Source organism: Mobula birostris, chromosome 14 (genome assembly GCF_030028105.1).
Source record: "Mobula birostris isolate sMobBir1 chromosome 14, sMobBir1.hap1, whole genome shotgun sequence".
In the NCBI taxonomy this organism is placed as follows: Eukaryota; Metazoa; Chordata; class Chondrichthyes; order Myliobatiformes; family Myliobatidae; genus Mobula; species Mobula birostris.
In genome coordinates this window covers 72,750,078-72,772,120 of record NC_092383.1, presented here as the reverse complement: position 1 = coordinate 72,772,120, position 22,043 = coordinate 72,750,078, and the positions used below count along the sequence as shown (strand labels likewise).

The 22,043-nt window shown below is 41.5% G+C and overlaps 1 protein-coding gene across 2 annotated transcripts in view; it reads left to right on the top strand.

Moving 5' to 3' along the window:
* Window positions 1-22,043, top strand: part of elapor1 (endosome-lysosome associated apoptosis and autophagy regulator 1) — a 120,236-nt gene that overhangs the window by 42,366 nt on the left and 55,827 nt on the right. For both annotated transcript variants that reach the window (XM_072278666.1, XM_072278667.1), the window contains exons 3-6: window positions 4,446-4,632; window positions 12,816-12,963; window positions 13,637-13,720; window positions 21,729-21,834. In XM_072278666.1, the coding sequence (XP_072134767.1) occupies window positions 4,446-4,632; window positions 12,816-12,963; window positions 13,637-13,720; window positions 21,729-21,834 (525 nt within the window). The remainder of the gene's footprint in view (window positions 1-4,445; window positions 4,633-12,815; window positions 12,964-13,636; window positions 13,721-21,728; window positions 21,835-22,043) is intronic.

Here is a 22,043-nt window from a genome sequence, read left to right as displayed (position 1 = left end):
GTTGGACCTGGGCAGGCTGTTGGTGATGTTGACTCATAGGGAGTTGAAGATCTTAACCCTCTCAGCCTCAATATCACTTATGTAAACAGGAACATGTACCCTGCACTCACCACCAACCCTGCCCCCCTTCGCCAATACCTTTCAATGACCAGCTCATTTGTTTTCCTGACATTTGTTGTCATGACACCATGTCACAAGGCTCACTACCTCCCACCTGTACTCTGACTCATTGGTATTTGAGCTGCGACCCACTCTGGTGGTGTCATCTGTAAACCTGTAGATGAAGTTGGAGCAGAACCTGGCCATGCAGTCATGAGTGTACAGGGGTGAATGGCCTCCAACTGCGTCTTATAGTGTCGATGATTCCAAGGACATATATCAAGATTTAACTTGGTCTGCTGAACACTTTAAAACCAACAATTGACCGTGTTATTTAAATGCATTATCTCCCAACTAGATGTGTATGATTTAATTTATTTGACATTCATCTTGTCCTATTAAATACCAAATTTTAGTTTTGAATGTATATTTTTAGAAAAAGACTGAGAGGAATTAACCCTTTCTGACAGGCTGCTCTGTCATTTTACCTTCCAAAGACTCAAGTTAACACCTTCAGACGAGATGTAAATTTACAAATAGAAAGGAAAAAGTACTCTACTGAAATTTAAAATTCTAATATAGCAAGATCATTGGATCGAGCAGGCCCTCACTATATTTGGATAAATTAGTTCATGGAAAAATTAAATAGGTTATGCAAAGAAAACGACATATATCCTGTTGTTTATTCTTATACCCATGCAGAATGTCTTGTGCCTTACAATAACTTTCATTAGAAACTTAACAGTTAAATATAATGTAGTCATAGGAAGTAATAAATACAAGAGGTTCTCCAGATGATAGAATAAACACTCAGGTCCTGATGAAGGGTCTCAACTGAAAATGTCAACTGTTTATTCCTAGAAACATAGGAGCTTCCTGAGCTGCTGAGTTCCACCAGCATTTTGTGTGCGTTGGTCACATGAAATTTTTGCTGAAGTACAATGAAGTAAATATCTTCATGTCTTTTACATTATTGATTGCTGTTTTGCCATTCAGCTTAATGACACTTGTCAGCTGAGAGGAGGTGGTATTTATTGTTGGCCTCAAAGAAAGCTGTCCACAAAGATCTCATAGCCGCCATACTGTAGAGTAGTTGCCGTTGAGAGTCAGTTTGAGAGGATCCTTGCAGCCAACACTGTGTAGTTCAAAAGAACTACTCTCACATTCAGAAATGAGGAATTAAGCAGTATTGCTTAAACTAATATAAAGACTGGGGCATAGGTGGATAATTAAGGTAGAAAGTGTAATATAATTTACCAAAATTATATCACTTCTTGAAATCAACATTTGTAGCCAGAGAGTTGTATTATAAACGTTTGTACTATAATTTAAAAAATCACCTGCTTCTCATACAACAAATTTCAGGCTATTTACAGAAAGATTAATTCAGGAATACCTGGAGTTCTGGTCAATTGATTGACTTCTGCAGATTACTTTGAAGAAGGAAAGATGCTATAAATAGCAAAGAATACAGAAGTGATTTATGAGGATGTTGCCAAGATGTAAGGTGCTGGGTTATAGTAAGTGGTTAAGCAGGCCAAGACTATGTTCATTGGATTTCTGGAAAATGAAAGGTGGTTTTATGTAAAATCATGAGGGGCATAGGTAGGATTGCAGAACCTAGAACTGAGGGGAAACTAACAGGAACCTGAGGGGAAGCTTTTTGCCCAGAGGTGATCTGTATATTCAACCAGCTACCAGAAAAGGTACAGTACTGCGCAAAAGTCTTCGGCGCGCGCACACACACACACACACTCACACTCACACTCACCCTCATACACACACTCACACTCATACATATCTATCTATATATATATATATATATATATATATATATAGAGAGAGAGAGAGAGAGTAGGGCGCCTAAGAATTTTGCTTAGTAATGTTGTAATTTGTGTATTGCACTGTACTGCTCCGACAAAAAAAAAACTAACTTCATGATATATGTGAGTAATGATAACCTGAATTTGATATGGGTCTATATTGTGGACTGAGGGTGGAAAGGGGATCAGGGTGAGAAGAATCATGGTTGGGGGAATGGGAAAGGAGAGGGCAGGGAGTGGGAAGCACCAGAGAATAATTCTGTAATGTTCTGTAATGATCAATAATGTTTGGAATCGAATTACCTTGCCTGGTGTCTCAGGGCTAGATGTGTCTGTGCACATGCCACCCCCTGTCCCTGGCATTCCTTCCCTGCCACCTGTCCTACATTCCTCCCGTTATGCTCCATCTTCACAATTCCCAACATCCGCTGCTCCCGCCAGATTTACAAACTTGCTCTCTGCTCCTCATTGACATGTACAGTACTGTGCAAAAGTCTTAGGCACCCTTGCTACGTATGTACCAAAGACTTTTGCACAGTACTGTAGTTGAGACAAGTACATTAATTATGTATAAAAGACACCTGGATAAGCACATGGAAGGGAAAGGTTTAAATGAATATGGGCCAAGCATGGGCTAATAGGGCTAACTTAGATGGTAGACAAGGAATCTTAGTCGGTGTGGAGCAGTTGGCCAAAGAGCCTATTTCTGTTCAGTATGACTCCATAACAGAGGGAGCTGGAGAATTGGAGTTGAAACATGTCGAGGTGGTAAAGCAGCCATTTGGCATGCTGGCCTTCATTAGTCAGGGCACTGAGTATAAATGAAAGACATTGTGCCTAGTCAGTGGTGAGCCTGCACTTTGAGTACCATGTTCAGTTTTGGGAAATAAGACATTAAGCTGGAAAGTATGCAAAGAAAATTGGCAAGAATGGGACTTTAGAGCCTGAGTTGGAGAGGGAGGTTGGGCATTCTAAGACTTTATCCAGTGGAGTGTAGGAGAGTGAGGAGTGATCTTATAGAAGGTATAAAAAGGGATATACTGTAGATATGGTAAATGCACTCCATCGTTTTCGCAAAGGAACGGTATTCAAAAGCTTAAGGACAGAGGCAAAAGATTTAGAAGGATCTGATGGGCAAGATGTTTATACAGGGGATGTTGAGTATGTGGAAAAAGTTAATAAAGGAGGTGGTCAAAGTGGATACAATGACAACGTTTAAAAGCCATGTGGTTAGGTAGATGGTATTTATTTATTTGTTTTGAGATACAGCATGGAATAGGCCTTCAGGCCCTTTGAGCTGCTCTGCCTAGTACCCCCAACAACTCACATTTTAATCCAGGCCTAATCATGGGATAATTTACAGTGAACAATTAAACTACTGACTGGTACGTTTTTGGGTGGTGGGAGAAAATCGGAGCACCCGGAGAAAACCCACACCTTCCATGGGACGCTGGGGTTGAACTCTGAACTCAGACACCCGCGCTATAAAGCATCACATTAACCGCTGATAGGGAAGGTTTAGAGGCTTCCCTGGGAAAAAGACCATGTGCGTTCACTCAATCTATGCCTCCTGATGTTATTCACCTCAACATCCGTTGCTCCAAGGAACAAAGTCCTAGTCTGCCCAACCTCCCCCTTGAACTGATGCACACATGACCTGGCATAAATCTTCTTTTCACTCTTTTCATTTTAATGCCCTTCCTACAACAGGCTGACCAAAACTGTACACAGTATTCCAGCTGTGCCCTTACCAACATCTAGCAGCATAACATCCCAAATAATACACGCAGTGCCCTGACTAATGAAGGCTGTCCTATCAGAAGCTTTTTTCACCACCCTGTTGACCTGTGACTCCATTTTCCAGAGAACCATGCACTCTTACACCTGGGTCCCTTTGCTCTACCACATATGTTCTACCATTGGCATTCACTGAGACCTGCATCATATGGGACAAAGGAAAACATAAAATAATATTTTATCCACAAGTCTCTTAATGTATGAAAGGTATATAGTTTTCAGTTTCATTGTACCACATTCTGATCCCATAAAATGCATTTATAGGTTCCAGAAATGTAGCTAAACACAGTAAAAATGATTTAGTACTATATATTATTTTAGCTAGTGGTTTCAGGACAATCAATGAATGTGTAAAAATAGGAAACCTGCATTGTTTACCCTTTTGAGCAAAGTTATAGTTCTGTTAATGCGTGGCAGAGATGCAAAGGCTAAAAATGTTAAGGAAAGTATGTCTAGTATAAGTTATTTATGTGCAAATAGCATCAATGTTTTGTCTCGAAAATTGGCATTATCTGTTATCATGGTAATTGTTTTGTGATGTTTCCAGATAAAACCTAATAAACGAATGTGTAAAAACATTTTATCTTTAGCTTAAATATGGAAATTGAAAAGCAGTCATTACTGACAAAACTGTGGCAGTTAAAATTTGTCATGTAGTTAATAAGTTTTGACTAAATTGGCAGTCCTTTTGAAGTTCCTAATTTGATTTCCTTCCCATTTTCACAGCTTTCTCCTGTGGAGCTGGTCAGTTCTTAGACATGAAAGAGCAATTATGCAGAAAGTGCATTGCTGGTACTTACTCCCTTGGCACCGGCATTGAATTTAATGAATGGGATACAGTCCCACCAGGATTTGTTATTTTAGCAACAGCTCAAGACGCAGCAGATGAATACTCAGCTGAGAACTGTACCATGTAGGTATATCTGTACATCATTCAAAATCACCTTTGATGATTGTCTCCTATCTGAAATTTATTTATTTCCTTATTATAAGAGTCTGATATTTTTACAGAATATGTTTCTATATGTATGATATCACATATAACAGCTGTTGAAATCTGAGGTATAAAATAATGCCATCAATTAGTTTGAGTTTCATTACTTACTACAAAAAAAATAGAGGGCTATGGGTAACCCTAGGTAATTCCTAAAGTAAGTACATGTTCGTACATGGACCAGAGGGCCTGTATTGTGCTGCAGGTTTTCTATGTTTTTGTGTTTTAAACGGAAGATTTTTCTAAGTACGTGCTCTCATTTTGAAGTTTTGGTGACTGGGGATACACATCAAAGAATCACAGATCCAACCCTAATTTTTTATCAGTTAAATTCTTGACGCACTTTTACACTTGTCTAACCTTAAGGAAGTATAGAAAGATCACAAGGAAAAAAAAGGGGGAAAAATCAGAAGTATCAATGAAGTTTCCTGAAGATTGAGTTTAAAACTTGGGATGCCATGTTGCAGCTACAAAAAGAATTGGTCAGGCCGCAATTGAGTTCAAATGACCACACTATGGAATGTGGAAGCATTAGAAATAATGCAGAAGAGCTTCACGTGAGAGGAAACTTCTTTACTCAGGGCCGTGAGAGTATGGGAACGGCTGCCAGCACAAGTGGTGCATGAGTTCGATTTCAACAAATCTCCTTTAAGCATTGTGAGGGGATATTGGTCAGACAGGGGTTATTCTCACTGGAATATGAGGAGTGACCTTACAGAAGTTTATAAAACTATGTGAGACATAGATTGATTATATAATCAGAGTCTTATTACTAGAGTGGAGAAGTCTAAAATTTAGAGGGCATGGGGAAATTTAAAGGAGACTAAGGGGGCAAGTTTCTTGCACAGAAGGTGGTGATTATTTTAAATGAGGTGGTGGTGGAAGTGATAGAGGCAGATACAATTACAGTGGTTAGACAGGTGCTTGTGCAGCAAAGGAATAGAGGGATATGGGCCTAATGTGGGCAAATGTTATTAGTGCAGATGGGTATCATGATTGGCATGGATAGGTTGGGTCTGCTTCTTTGATCAACAGCACTCACTCTCTGACCCAGGGATGCAAGTGTGATTCTATTCCTAGCCTCTAAATATCATACCTTACAAATCACTCTGGATTTCAAAACACCTTGACCAATATACCTAGCAACACTGGTAAAATTTGGCTAACATAACGTGAAAGTGTTCTTGTATATCAGCACTAACTACTGAGAGCTGAAGAACCCTGAAAACAAAGTGGCACGGCATAATTTTTTTTGTCAGCCTTCTCTATGTTTCAAATTAACTTCAGGAGAGCTCTGCAAAAATTCATCGTGCTATTACAGTGATTTTAAAAAAATGCAAAAAGAAAAAAAAAGATAGAACTATCACCTGGAATTCTGGTGATTCCTTGTGCTCAACCCATGGCCTACGAGACAGCAATAACCCTCCCTTCCAGTAAGTTTCTGAGACCTGGACAACCTACAATGGGCAATGCAAGGCACTGGAAAAATACTACCAATGTTGTGTTAGCAAAATCCTTCAAATTCATGGGAAGGATCAGCAAAGCAACATTGTGTCCCTTTCCAGACCATCATCACCGGCACTGATACCTTATTGCACTCAGCCAGTAACACTGGGGAGGCCACGTTGTTTGCATACCAGACTCCCAAAACAGACACTTCATTCTGAATACTAGAAATTGCCTGGCAGATTGGGGAGACACTTCAAAGTCTTCTTGGGGAAAGAAAGCACTGCAACATTCTCACTGACTCCTAAGGATTCCTGATGCATAACTATACAAAGTGGAGAAGGAACATTGAGAAATGGAGGGAGGAGAAGATGGCGGCATGACGCAGTGTGCATGGCTGCTCCGAAATGATATCATATTTGTTAAGTAGGGGCCGTGCACAATCCTGATTTGATGGAGACAGACGTGAGAAGCACGGAGGAACATCTGGAGAAACTTCTGAAATGCCTGCTTCGCTGCTGCTGCTACTGTGCGATCGAGAATCTCTGGAGGGGAAGGCCCCAAAATCCCTGGCTTTGCCTATTGCCTGTTGCCGGGGCCGGGGTCAAAGCGCTCGGCAGAGATGGTGCTCGGTGCTTGGTGTCGCAGGGCTGGTCGGAGGCTCGAAGTTTTTGGACGGACTCAAGAGTCAACTGTGGTCGGGTGCTTCCACGGTGCTGCATCGGCAAGTTTGCGGTGCTGGAGGTTCATGGCAGGAAGAGAGTTTCTCCCTTCTACCGTCTGTGTGAGATGATAGGACTTTCGAGAGACCTTGTGACTTTTTTTTTTACTGTGTCCACGGTCTGTTCTTTATCAAATTACAGTATTGCTTTGCACTTTTGTAACTATATGTTATAATTATGTGTTTTCTGTCAGTTTTTCCAGTCAGTTTGCCTTGTGTTTCTGTGGTATCATTCTGGAGGAATATTGTATCATTTCTTAATGCGTGCATTACTAAATGACAATAAAAGAGGCCTGCGTGTCCTCATAATCTAATCTAATCTAATTTGAAATCTCATGCCCATGCATCAGGAGTGTAAATGGCAAAGGTCTTCCACCAACTCCCACCTACTGTGTCAGGTTCCTCCTGTTCCCACATTAGTCTCAGCAGCCACATCAGAACTCTCAAAACCACAATGAAAACAAATCATTTACAAGCTCTGTGCCGGGTGCTGAGTACTCAAGAAGAAGACCTGGTGGTGTTTGTATAGGAGTAAGTAGTGCAAGGGTCAGATTGACAATTAGCCCTTACACCAGCCAAATTTGAATATTTCATCCCTTAATGAATGAATTGCTGAATTACTAAATAAAATGTTAGGCATAAAAGTAGCCACCTAAATCTGCTTCTAAAATCACTACTGGAACTTGATAAATTTTAACAATTATAAATTTATTACTTGTGTAGTTATCTAAATAATCAAACAGTATAATTTAGCAGAATAAAGAGCCATTGAGAATTCAGTGTAATTTAGTCGTAATGAATTACTGAATCTCAGTTCTAGCAGACATCAGAGTCTGATTTTTTTCTTACATTTGGAGGATAATCTAAGGATTAAGCAATAGCTGAGAGTTACAAATGTTAAGTCAGGTTTTTGGAGTTAATTTTTTTCACTTTGATTTAGGGGCAAGTAGTATTTCATAGTTTGTTCTCTCTCATCTTTGAGTGAAGTGTTGGAATTACTCTAGTCTAGTCACTGAATTTGGGAACATTGAACCAATGAGGCTGCCGCTAATGACAAGCTTATCAGTTCTTCCTGGATTTTCAGTTCCAATTGAGCACACTGTGATCATAAACAGCATCTGAACTTGTTATACTGTCAGCTTGCCCTGCTTTCCCATTCAGTGTGGACCATGCTGCTGCAACCGATCAAGCTGATGGCGTTTTACACCTTGTTTTATTGCATTGCAACTGAAATGTTGTCCACCTGTGATCTTATCAACAAACATTGTCAGAGAAGAAAACAGCTGAAGTGAACTAACAGGGGGAGTCATGCAAATACAGCTTTGGGTGGGAGGGGGTTCTGATGGAACTGATGTAAGGGCAGCAGTGTGTCCTTCCTGTTGAAGTAGTGTGAAGGTCATGTAAGATGAGGTGTCTTTGTAGCAGGTGACCTCAAATATAATAGGAGCTACAAAGTGGCCTGAGGAAAAGTGCCAAAAGAATCTTCAGTATTTGCTTTGACAAGTAAGTGGTTCAGTGAATGTCAAAGGACGTCTTCACTGTCCTGGACACTTTGACTTTCACCATGTGCAAAATTATTTCCTGACAATAATCTTAAGTTTTTTTTCATAAGCATGGGTGGACCCGTGCCACAGCAAGATAAATTCTGGAACTAACGTAATTAGCACATTTCCATTTACAAGTTATGATCTGCAATGCAAGCTTTTCATATGGCTCCACGTTAATTTGTTCCGATGTATGTTGCCCAGTAGGGTGGAAACTTCAGTTTAAATTGGAACCTAACCTGTAAGCTGTAACACCTGCACTGCCAGGACTATTGCAGGATTAAAGACCTAAAATAAATGAAATGGCAATGGCTAAATATAAGAAAAGACAATATTTTCAAAAATTTGAAAATCGCAGGAGAATAAGAATGAATGAAGTATGTACAATATTGCCGGAAGCACTCAGTAGGTCAGACAGATCTATGCAAAGAAAAACTGAGCTAGCTTTTTAGTTCAAAGACCCATCAAGTGTTTCCAGCATTTTCTGTTTTTGTTCAAATTTCTGGCATCTGCAGTTTTATTTCCAAAGCTTTCAACAACAAAAAGTGGTTCTCTCTTAGATAGGCAGTGGTTTTGTGCATGATACAACCAAGTAATTGTCACAATGCAAGTGGGCAATAACATTGAAGAGTAGGCTTGGTGCAGAAGATCAATCATGAGCTACTGATCGAAGGATATGGACTTCATCCCTCACGTATCTGAGTTACAATTCTCGCCATATTGTATACAGAGGCATTATAGGGGTGCTGAATATTTTAGTATCAGGGAATGTTTTATCGATCAGGTCATCTGCTAGCAATGAATATTGGATCCATACAGGCTAGCAAAATGTTCAGTCCCACTGGTTACTTGAACAAGACCAGTGGTGGATGTTGCAAATGAAGCCCAAGATTTTTTTTGGGATTTGTAGGATGTGTAGTTGCTGGTGAGAACAAGATATGTTGCCCACTCCATTTAGACTTCTATGAAAAAGATAGTAATTCACCTACTTTATTGTAGTCCTTTTGGTAAAGTTCAAATCTTCAAAGTAACTTTATTATCCAAGTACATACATGTCACCATATACAACCCTGAGATTTGTTTTCTTGTGGGCATACTCAGTAAATCCAAGAACCATGGTAGAATCAATGGAAGACCACACCCAACACGGAGGACAAATGACCAATGTGCAAAAGACAACAGTACAAATACAAAAGGATAAATAAATAAGCAATAAATATCGATAACATAAAATGGAGTGTCTTTGAAAGTGAGCCCATAGATTGTGGAAACAGATCAGAGACGGAGCAAATGAAATTGAATGAGGTTATCCCCACTGGCTCAAAAGCCTGATGGTTGAGGGGTAATAACTGTTCCTGAACCTGGTAGTGTGAGTCCAGAGGCTCCTGTTGCTTCTTCCTGGTGGCAGCAGCGAGAAGAGAGCATGACCTGGGTGGTGGAGGTTCCTGATAATTGATGCTGCTTTCCTGCAACAGCGCTCTGTGTAGATGTGCTCAGAGGAGGGGAGGGCTTTACCCATGATAGATGAGGCAATATCCACTACTTTTTGTAGGATTTTCCTTTCAAGAGCTTTTGGTGTTTCCGTACCAGGCTGTGATTCAACCAGTCAACAAACTCTCCACCACACATCTTTAGAAGTTTGTCGAAGTATTTGGTGTCATGCTGAATCTTCGCAAACTTCTAAAGATGTAGAGACACTGTCATGCTTTCTTCATAATTGTACTTACATGCTGGGCCCAGAACAGATCCTCTGAACTGATAACAGTGCAAAATTTAAAGTTGCTGACCCTCTCCACCTCTGACCTCCCAAAGAGGTTTGGCCGATGGATCTCTGGTTTCCTCCTCCTGAAGTCAATAATCAGCTCCTTGGTCTTGCTGACATTGAGTGAGAGGTTGTTGCTGTGGCACCATTCAGCCAGGTTTTCAGTCTTCCTCCTATATGCTGATCCACCGCCACCTTTGATTCAGCCAATGACAGTGGTATCACCGGCAAAATGAAATATGATCCTGGAGCTGTGCTTAGCCACACAGTCGTAAGGGTAAAGCAGGTAAAGCAGGGTGCTAAGCACACGGCCTTGTGGTGCACCTGTGCTGATGGTGTTCGTGGAGGAGATGTTGTTGCCAATCGGAATCGATTGAGGTCAGCAAGTGAGGAAGTCGAAGATTCAATTGCACAAGGAGCAATTGAGGTACAGGTGTTAAAAGCTTATTGATTAGTTTTGAGGGGATGATCGTATTGAATGCTAAGCTGTAGTTGATAAAGAGCAGCCTGTTGTATGCACCTTTGCTGTCAAGGTTTGAGCAAAGACCCTATGAAATAGTATCGGCTGTGAACCTGTTCTGCCAGTAGGCATATTGGTGTGGATCCAAGTCACTTCTAAGGCAGGAGTTGATGTGTTTCATCACCAATCTCTCAAAACGCTTCAACACAGTGGATGTAAGCGCTACAGAACGATAGTCATTGAGGCAGATTACCACGTTCTTCTTAGGCTCTGGTGTGATTGAGACCTGCTTGAAGCAGGTGGGTACCTCAGACTGCTGAAGCAAGAGGTTAAGCATATTGGTGAACACTCCAGCCAGTTGATCAGCAAAGGTCTTTAGTACTTGACCAGGAGGCCCATCTGGGCTTGATGATCTCCATGTGATCCCCCTCCTGAAGGATACTCTCACATTGAACTCAGAAACTGAAATCACAGGGTTGTTGAGGGCTGTGAGAGTTTGTGACCTTTCCTCCATGTTTTGATAGTCGAAGCGAGTATAAAAGGCATTGAGCCATCTGAAGCGGAAGCCCTGTTATTGCCTCTGTCATTTGATTTCACTTTGTAAGAGGTGATAGCATTCAAGCTCTGCCACAGCTGTTGAGCATCCTTAAGTGATTCAAGTTCCATCCGGAATTGCCACTTCGCATATGCGATGGCTTTCCGGAGATCACACCTGGACCTCTTGTACCTTACTTGGCTACCAGACCTGAATACCTCTGACCTGGCCATCAGCAGATTGCGGATCTCATGGTTCATCCAGGGGTTCTAGTAGGGAAGACTGAATGATTTTGTGAGGACACAATCGTCTGTAACTGTTTTTATAAAGTCTGTGACAATTGTGGTGTATTCATTCAGATCCACTGATAACTCCTTGAACGTGTCCCAGACCACCGACTTGAAGCAATCCTGTAGCCTCTCCTCTGCCCCCTACAACCACCTCTTTGTTGTTCTCATCTCTGGAGTCTTGCTCTTTAGCCTCTGCCTATATTCAGGTAGGAAAAGGATAGCTTAGTGATCAGATTTACTGAAATGTGGTCTGCGTATGGAATGGTAGGCATCCTTTATCATAGTATAGCAATGGTCTAGTGTGTTGGGACCTCTGGTTCAACAGGTTATATGCTGATAGTAATTGGGTAGGGTTTTCTTCAAGCAAGCCAGGTTGAAGTCCCCAGCTATGATTTGAGATGCATTGGGGGACTGTTCCTTGTTTGGTGACAGCAGTATGCAGTATCTCATGTGCCTGCTTCCTGTCAGCCAATGGTGGTATGTAAACTGCAGTCAGGATTAATGAGGAGAACTCTCTTGGTAAATAGAACCATCGACACTTGATCGTTAGGTGTCCAGGTTGGAGGAGCAAGAGTACGACAAGACCACCACATCAAAGCACCACAGACAGTTTATCATGAAACACAACCCACCCCACCCCCCACCTCTTGCCTTTTCCGAATCATCAGTTCAGTCTCTCTTGTGTATCGAGAAGTCTTCAGGTCCAGTTCCTGAATCTGGCCTGCTGGGAGGAAGCCATGCTTTGGTAAAGCACAGAACTCAACAGTTTCTCATTTCCCTCCAATACAGCTCCTTTGCCCTCAGGTCCTTAATCTTGTTCTCCTAACAAGATGGTGGGTGTGGGGGGGGGGGGCGTCTCATTATTCTCTGTTTCAGCCTGGCTTGGAGTCCCTCTTCCTGCCCTGCTTCTTGCCTTGGTGATTAACCTTCATCCGCTTTAAGGTGCCTTACCAGCCTGCATGAGAGTTAAGTCCTCCGAGTCCTTCCGAAGATTGTGAAACTTGTAGTTCATTACGTCAATTCAAAAGTACATTGCTTAAAAGGAAATTACCTGCTGCAGATTGCGGCAAGAATAATTCAAAAGTGGTATATTTAGAAGGAGCTCCCATAAGTAAGTTCCAGGATTTAGACTTAGTGATGATCAAGACAGCTTTATACTTTCAAGTTAGGATGGTGTGATTTGGAGGGGAAGGTGCTGGTTATCTGCTCCCATGCTCTTTCTGCCCTTTTTCTAGGTGGTTTAAGATTGTGGGAGTTGTTAGAATACTCAGAGCATATTGATCAACCGAGAGCATTGAAATTTATGCTAAATTTGAAATCTACATTTTTCTGAAATTTTGATAGGTCAAAATGGACTCCCCAAGGTGACTTCATAGCTTCCAACAACGATGAATGCACCGCCATCCTGATGTATGCAGTGAACCTGAAACAGTCTGGCATGGTTTCATTTGAATATCTGTATCCAGACACAGGAATATTCTTTGAATTCTTTGTAAGTAATTGAGAAAAATGACAGGTGACTATTGAATGACGTAGAGGTAATTTTATATGTGCCGATAGTCTCTTGTTTCTGGATCAGAAAATGCAGTTAATGATCACAGTAGCAACTTTCATTTCTTTTTAGACGAAACTAAAAAGGGTCTAAGAGAGTAGTGCAAGAAGCAAATATAAATTCCATAAAATTACAGTCATTTTGACTTTGTAATTTATTCTGTGTTTTAAAATAAATTGCTGCTATTGGAAAGAACATTTTTGTCCTTGTAAAGCCCAGTGATTAATTCTATTCTGTAAGAGCAAGAATATAATTGAAGATTGCTGAAGTTTTGAAGACTCACAGAAAATTTACAGTATGGAAGGAGCCCATTTGGCCCATCCATTCCATACTCGTTCTGTGCGAGAGCAGTTCAACTGAACATGCTCTATATCTGCCCGCTTTGCAAATTCTTTGTCTCATCCATTTTGCTTTTGAATGCTGCAATTGAATGTGCCTCCAGCACTGGCCTTGGAAGCATATCCATCATTCAAACCACTTATAATCAACTTTTGACTCACTTGCCAATCAATCCTATGTCCTCAGGTTCTTCCACTGAAGTTGCTTCCATGATCTTGCTCCTCTGGCCATATTTCAATGCCACTGATTGAATGTAATACTTTGTTCACTACAGGTTCAGAATGACCAGTGCCAGGCAACAGAAAATGAAGATAAATGGATGAAAAAAACAGAAAGAAATCAATGGAATCGCCATACAGTATGTTTCAATACCTGTCTTTGCTTTCTTCCCTGTCATTTTCTAATTCTTAGAAATGTTTCATAGTACAATAGAACTCCGCTCCCCAAGCACTCTGAAATCCTGGTGGCTCAGCATCTGGTACACTAGGTAATGCTCGTCATACTCCCCTTGAACTTGTAGGGAACACAGCTTCCTGCATTCCCTTTTAGTTCACTAGGGCCCTGGTTTCCTTTGCTCACTTTTGACTCACTGTGGCCCTGGTTCCTGTATTCTCACTTCCCCCTCACCAGCTGCAGATTATTGCACCCCTTATTCCTCATTATTCCCACTTTCCAGGGTCCCAGATCCCATGCTCCCTTCTGATTTACCTGGGCCCTGGTTTCCGGGCTCTTATCCAATTCACCATGGCTTCGGTTCCCACAATCCCTTTTCACTGCTCACAATTCACCATGGCCTCAGAGGCCCCTTTTCTAACCTTGAATTGTTGAAGGTTTAGCAAAGACAAGTAAACATGCTATGTGAAAGTAGTACATCGACTCTGAAATGATATAATGTTGAAGGGTTTAATGAGAGTGCTTCAGAGTTCAGGACAGAAAAAATTGACTACAAAAATTAACCAGTCTGTTCTAGTGGCATCAGAATTAGAACTTCGTGATTTGTATGCGCAAACTGTGCCAGTTGCAATGTTTACTGTGTTTGTGCAAAATGATGATGTGTAAATTCAGGATTCCTTCAAGCCTGAGCTAACTGGAGGCATACCGACACCTCTGCTGAACAGCTGGAAGTGTGTGCAAGGCGTAGGTCTTGAGTGGAGCTTTGCAGTGCCAAGTGTGAGCATTTTTGGAGGGTGGGAATCCAACCACACATATGAAGTTATAAAAACTTCCTTCATTATCCTTGGTCGTCAACCTTCGTATTGACCTCCTTGGTAACCACCTTCCACTGATATATTGCTTCTGCTCTCCCGTGCTTCCTGCGTCTTCTGATTTTCCACAAACGTGCTCAGTGCTGGTTTGGTAAGTTGGGACCCTGGGAAGTTAGTTTGTGAAAGGTCTCAACTTTGGAATAACTTTCCACAATGGTAAAGAATAATTAATATCATTTCTGGTGGTGCAAGGGCATTGCAAAAATGCCGTTCAATGCAAAAAAAAAATGTCATTGGTTCCATTTGAATAACCATGAATTCTTGATGTGGCTAAATTAATTTCAAGGCAGAGCAGCATTGGATATATTGGTGCATGTCCTTGAAACGTCACTCTCCTAGGACTTGACTTTCAACACAAACTCCCAGCCCAAGTTGCTTAAGCTCTACAACCTCAATTAAATAGGGCACCAATATACATCTGACACAATTCTCAATTTCTGTCCTTTCCAATGTGCTACTTTGTTTCTTGGCCCAGATAATCATTTACACTGAGAAGCAAAAGTTATGGCGAGTGTATTGGTAAGGTACATCCAGCAGACGTGGTGTTCACACCTAGTGAAATAAGTACTTGCGCTCGTTTGAAAAATGCTTTCATGAACTACCGACTGGGGACACATGTAATCAACCATCATTCACAGAGTATCAAAATCCATGCTGGAATTCTTCTGGCTTCCAGATGTTGACAGCTTCTGCTGTGAGAATTGCTATCTTCTTTCCACGTTGTTTTCCAAGAAAGCATAGCTGGGATCAACAAGTAAGGCCGCTCTTGTATCTGTACAACTGAAATTTCTTGATGTGCTTTTTCCACTGTGGAGTTTTTGGTGATTGAGCTCAATTAAGCGATCCTTACACGAAAAGGCTTTAAAGATGGCGCCAACAAGGGACACCTCGTTATGTGCCGCTCCGATGGGAATAGTCAAATATTCCCGTTCAGGACTGAAATCCACGGTCACAGCCAGAGGTACTTCTGGAAGCAACATTGTTTTAAGTCGTTTAAAAAAATCTATCGATACTCAAAATCGACAGCTCTTGGACGTCAGATGCAGGTCGTGAGTGCGGCTTCCTTTTAAGAAAAAGGAAGTGAGGAAAGCATGCTGAGCTGCAAGTAAGACTTTAGACCCCCATTCCCAGCCATCCTGCTGCAGAATGTACAGTCTCTGAAAAATAAAACTGAAGGCTTCAGAGCAAGATTCCTGCACCAGTGGGACATCAGGGACTGTTGTGTACTTTGCTTCACAGAAACATTGCTATCTTCTGCCATTTCAGATGCTGCATCGAAGCTTGATGGCTTCACCGTTCACTGTGAAGACAGGTCAGCTCAGACTTTTAAAGGCAGAGGAGGTGGAGTATGCTTTATAATTAAATCATTGTGATGCACATACGTGGTGGGTCTGTCTCAGAATGCCATCATTCTGGTAGTGGTGTACATTCCACCTCAGGGCAGCATCAGGCAGGCACTGGAGGCATGAAACTGCGCACGCTGGTGCCTTCCTTATCACTGTGGGAGATTCAGCCAGGCCAGCTTGAATAAATCTCTGAACAACTACCACCAACATATCACCCTTGGAATCAGAGGAGCCAACACACTTTACCACTGTTATACCGCCATCAAGAATACTTACCGTGCCATCTCACGCCCACACTTTGGAAAGTCCAGTCACCTGGCTGTACTACTTTCTATTTTCCAGCATATAGGCAGAGACTAAAAAACCACAGCACCAGTGGAAAGGACCAAGAAGGTATGGTCAAGGGCAACAGAGGAACACTTACAGGATTGTTTTCAGTTGTACTATGGAGAGCATTGTAACTGGTTGCATCACCGTCTAGTATGGAGGGGCCACTGTACAGGATTGGAATTGGCTACGGAAAGTTGTAAACCCAGCCAGTTCCATCATGGGCACTAGCCTCCCCAGCATCCAGTGTGCCTTCAAAAGCCAATGTCTCAAAAAGGCAGCATCCATCGTTGAGAAACCCCATCACCCAGGACTTGTCCTCTTATCATAGCTACCTTCAAAGAGAAGATACAAGAGCCTGAAGACACACACTCAACATTTCAGGAACAGCATCTTCCCCTCCACCATCAGGTTTCTGAATGGACAATGAACCCATGAACACTTCCTTCGTATTTTTCCCTCTCATTTTGCACTATTTATTTAATTTTTTTAATATGTACTTATAATTTATAATATTTGTAATTATGTGTTGCAATGTGCTGCTGCTACAAAACAACAAATTTCATTACTCTGTGGTTAAGAAGGCATACGGTGCATAGGCCTTCATCAATTGTGGGATTGAGTTCAAGAGCCGAGAGGTAATGTTGCAGCTACATAGGATCCTGGTCAGACCCCACTTGGAGTACTGTGCTTAGTTCTGGCTGCCTCACTATAGGAAGGACGTGGAAACCATAGGAAGGGTGCAGAGGAGATTTACAAGGACATTGCCTGGATTGGGGAGCATGCCTTATGAGAATAGGTTGAGTGAATTTGGCCTTTTCTACTTGGAGCAATGGAGGATGAGAGGTGACCTGATAGAGGTGTACAAGATAATGAGAGGCATTGATCTTGTGGATACTCAGAGGCTTTATCCCAGGACCGAAATGGCTAGCACGAGAGGGCACAGTTTTAAGGTGCTTGGCAGCAGGTACAGAGTAGATGTCAGGGGTAGGTTTTTTACACAGAGAATGGTTAGTGTGTGGAATGGACTGCCAGTGGCGGTGGTGGAGGTGGAAATGATAGGGTCTTTTAAGAGACTCCTGGATAGGTACAAGTACATGGATCTTAGAAAAATAGAGGGCTATGGGTAAGCCTATGTAGTTCTAAGGTAAGGACATGTTCGGCACAGCTTTGTGGGCTGAAGGGCCTGTATTGTGCTGTAGGTTTTCCATGTTTCTGTCTGCTGGTGATACAGTATTCTGATTCATTGACAACCTGATCAGAAAAGTATAATCATCAATGTTAATGTGGCAGAATGAATACCCATGCTGTAGCCATTTAATTTTCTTAGATATATCCTGGTTCACTCTTATCATGTCAAACTTCCTGAGCTGTGAAAAATTCAGTCTGTTGTTTACAAATCTATCATGTGCTCCAGGGAACTTTCAGGAGAGTCCCCCATACCTGGGCAGTGCAGTGGTGCAACCGTCCCTCATACCTTCTGTGCTCCGGGTTCGATCCTGACCTCGGGTTCTGTCTGTGTGGAGTTTTCACGTTCTTCCTTTGATTACGTGGGCTTCCTTGGTTGCTCCAGTTTCGTCCCACATCCCAAAAGTATGTTGGTTGGTAGATTAATTGCTTATTGTAAATTACTCCTCCAGCGAGTGGGTGAAGTTGATGGTGATATGAGAAGGAATAGGTTACAGAAAAACATAGGGAAGGTGAGATTACTCTGAGAGCTGTCATAGACATGGCCATCCTCACTTTGCACCTCCAGCATTATCATCAAAAGGTCCCTGCTCTGCACCAGCTACCAAAGAGTCTTTAATTGTAATTCCCCTTCAAATGTTCGAGGCATCTTTTTCCTATTTTGCTGAACAGTCCACATAACTGGAACACTGATTTGATAACCCTGTAAAAACCCAGCAAATCAACTATACTAGTATCAGGTTGCAGCCGTCAAACCACATAAAAACCAGTTCATCAGTCCATTCCTCAAGTTCCAAGTTTGTCGTCATCTGACTGCACATATACGACCAAATGAAACAATGTTCAATGGACCATGGTGCACCCACCCAATATATATTACAAATAGCACATAAGCAAAAATATAACCAGAAATAAGTTAAAAAAATATAATTCAAAATGCATCCAGCACTGGTAAACAGTATGGTATACAGTATACACCCAACTATTGCAGACGCCCCACCTCTCCGGAACTTCCGGGAGTCTCCCGCATATTAATAGTGGCTCCCTGATGCCTGCAAATTATATACAATATCACGGAAATCAATTTTTTTGAGAGCGAGCAAGAGAAAAGAGAGAGCGCAAGAGTGACCACGAGAGAGAGCGTGCGAGCGAGCGAGAAAGCGAGCGAGTAAGAGAGCAAGCGAGAGGGCTTGAGAGCACGTGAGCGACCACGAGAGAGAAGAGAGAGCGTGAGCAAGAGTGCACCATGGCAGAGTGTTCCAAAAAAATATAAAACGTACGTCACCCCAGACTACACTAAAGTGTACCCCTGCCTAATAGGGGTCAAAATAATGACAGTGTTGCTCGCTGCACTGTTTGCAACAGTGACTTTTCTATTGCCCATGGTGGGTTAAGGCTGTAAAAGACATGTTCAGGTAAGTTTAACAGGTGTCATTCTCTCATTAGCATAGCTAACGTTATTTAAACTAGCTGGCCAGCTGCTATTCTATTGCAGACATCCCACCTCTCCCGGAATTCTCCCGCAAATTGATGGTGCTACCTCCCTGAAATGAGTTTTTGCAGGGTGGGATGTCTGCTATTGCTGAGTCATCAGAAAGTTTCTGCAAATGACAAATAGTGGGGAGGGAGACCCCGATGATCGTCTCAGTGGCTTTAACTATCCTCTGAAGGGTCTTGCAGTCTGATGGTTTGCAGCCTCTGTACCACACAATGATGCAGCCTGACAGGACACTTGGGAGTGGTGCTCCTGTAAAAGTTGTTGAGGGGATGAGTGTTGCACTCCTCAATCTCCTTTCCCCTTAAATGTTTAATTAATGCTGTTGGTTTGAAGAATTTAGGTAAGCTTGTCATTAGTAGTAATTTTATGAAGAAGCAAGGTGTATGCAGTGGAAGAGTTGTGCTTTGTAAACGGTATGAGGAAAGTGCAGTGGAGCAGCATGGATCACTATGAAAGCATTGTAGTCATTATCTCTCATCTGCCTCAAACACAAAAAGGTATTGTCAAGCGTTGCATTGTTCCTTGTCATGCTGGAAGACTTGAAGTTTAACTGAATAACAGTGTCTCCAAATCAATGCAGATAAACAGCTATTAAACATGAGGATGTTTCACAACATCATTATCTGCTCATATATTCTTTCTGCTTCTTCACCATAGCTCTTTAACTTTTAAGGTCGTCAGGACAATGCTGATTGATAGCTTATTGCAAACACTGGGATTTACCTTGCTCAGTTGTTCTGACAGAGTTTTTTTCCACTGGGTGGACCAATCAACCTTCCTAACTATTAATCAGAATCAACTTCAGGTTTAATATTACCAGCATATGTCGGGAAATCTGTTAACTTTACGGTAGCAATATAATGTAATACATGATAATATAGAATAAAATGAGAGTTTGTCTCTCTCTCTCTCTCTCTCTCTGTATATATATATATATATATATATTAGCTAATATAAGTAAGTAATATAAGTAAGTAGTGAAAAAAATAAAAAAGTAGTGAGGTACTGTTCATGGATTCAATGTCCATTCAGAAGACGAATGGCAGAGGGGAAGAAGCAGCTCCTGAATCATTGAGACAGTGCCTTCCAGTTTCTTTACCTCTTTCCTGATGGTAATAATTAGAATAGGGCATGGGGGTCCTTAATGATGGATGCTATCTTTTTGAGGCACTGTTCCTTGAAGATATCTTGGACACTAAGTGGCATGATTTGAATGCCAATCAATTTTTACAAAGGCAAATGCTTTTGAAAAGGCTGGCAATGTAAGGGATCACTTCAGGGTCATCAGAAAAGGGACATTACTTTCATTATCCCTATTTCTTTATTAAGTTTCCATTTTTTTTAAAGTTCATGACCACAGACTGGAAACTGAACTTGCCCTATTAACGTTACTTCTCAAAAACAACTAATGAAGATTGAATATTAGAACAGACCAGGCATTAGGACATGACTCAAGTAGGAACTGCACTGGGGCTGGGAGATATCCATTAGTTTTTATTCAAATAAAATATGTAACAGAAATCAGGAAATACCAGATGTACTTAGTGACTCAGTGAGCACCTGTGGGGACAGGAACAATGATATTGATTCCGTTCAGAGCCAGTTCAACAGAACCCTGAAAAGTGAGTAAACAAGGTTGTTTCAGATTGCAGGGAGCAATAGGGTTGGGAGAACAAAGGGAATGTTTGTAATAGTGTGTAGATCAAAGCTGGCAAGGAAAAAAACAACTTTAACAATTGGAGACAGGAAAGGAAAAAAAATGTAAATAAATAGAATCCAAAAGGTAGAGCTTCATCTTACAGAGAGAGTTTCAGTTTACTTCTCAGCCCACAGATGCTGATTGATATTCACCAGAAATTGGACTATTTATAGCTGAAATTAATATTGAAAACTATAAATGTTAAAAGATTTTTTTGCTCATTGATATAATTAGTAGATGTGAGTAATTTGGTGACCTTTTCTTCTGATTTTGTACTCACTGACCTTATTGTAAATGGTGTTGGAACAGGTTTACTGATATGAAAGCCTTTTGTTATGTGTCTCCTGCAGGCAGAACATATCATTTATAAATACACTAAGATAGTAAAGATAAAACAGAATCCGGAATCTAATGTAGCAACTTCAAAAGGCGAACTGCAGGCAAACAAATCAAATGCAAGGGTCACAGTGAGTTAGATTGGGAGATCAAGGGTTCACGTTTAGCTCATAAGAACATAAGAAGTAGGAGCAGGAGTAGGTCATCTGGTCCATCAAATCTGCTCCGCCATTCAATAAGATCATGGCTGATCTGGCCATGGACTCATTCCACCTATCTGCCTGTTCCCCATAACCCTTAATTCCCTTACTATGCAAAAATCTATCCAACCTTGTCTTAAATATATTTACCAAGGTAATCTCCACTGCTTCATTGGGCAGAGAATTCCACAGATCCACACCTCGTGAAAGGTTCATTCAAGAGTGTGATAACCACCTCCCATAGAGTCATTTAGACATACATTCCAGAAACAGGTCCTCTGGCCCACTGAATCTGTGCTAATCCAGTGTTAGCCCCGTTTCTATTCTCCCCACATCCTCATCAACTCCCTCCTACTACTGTGCAGCAACATATTGAAAACCTTCCCCTGTAATCCTTAGTGATAGTGTCAAAGATATTGTTACTTGACTCGCACCAATCTTAAAAATTGTGTGCTGCTTTGTAGAGCTCTCCGTAGATTTTGTAACATGCTGTCTTTTTCTTGGAAGGTTCATCTGAATCGTGGTAATAATGTCTTGTATTGGCAAACAACAAGGTTTTCGCTGGGCCTGGAAGTACAAAAGCCAGTTCTCATCAGAAACATTCATATCACAGGTACCAGCCCAATGAATGAGCCTTTTTTTAATAAGTGATGCAGATAACGCTTGGTTGTTGTGTGGATCTCTAACTTATTTCCAAATGAAAGTGACTGGGAATTGAGCAGGGGGAATCTAAAGTAAAAACAATGAGCTGATAGCGGATCTCAGCAGGTCAGGCAGGATTGATGGAGGGAACTGGACAATTGACATTTCGGCACAAGTCTC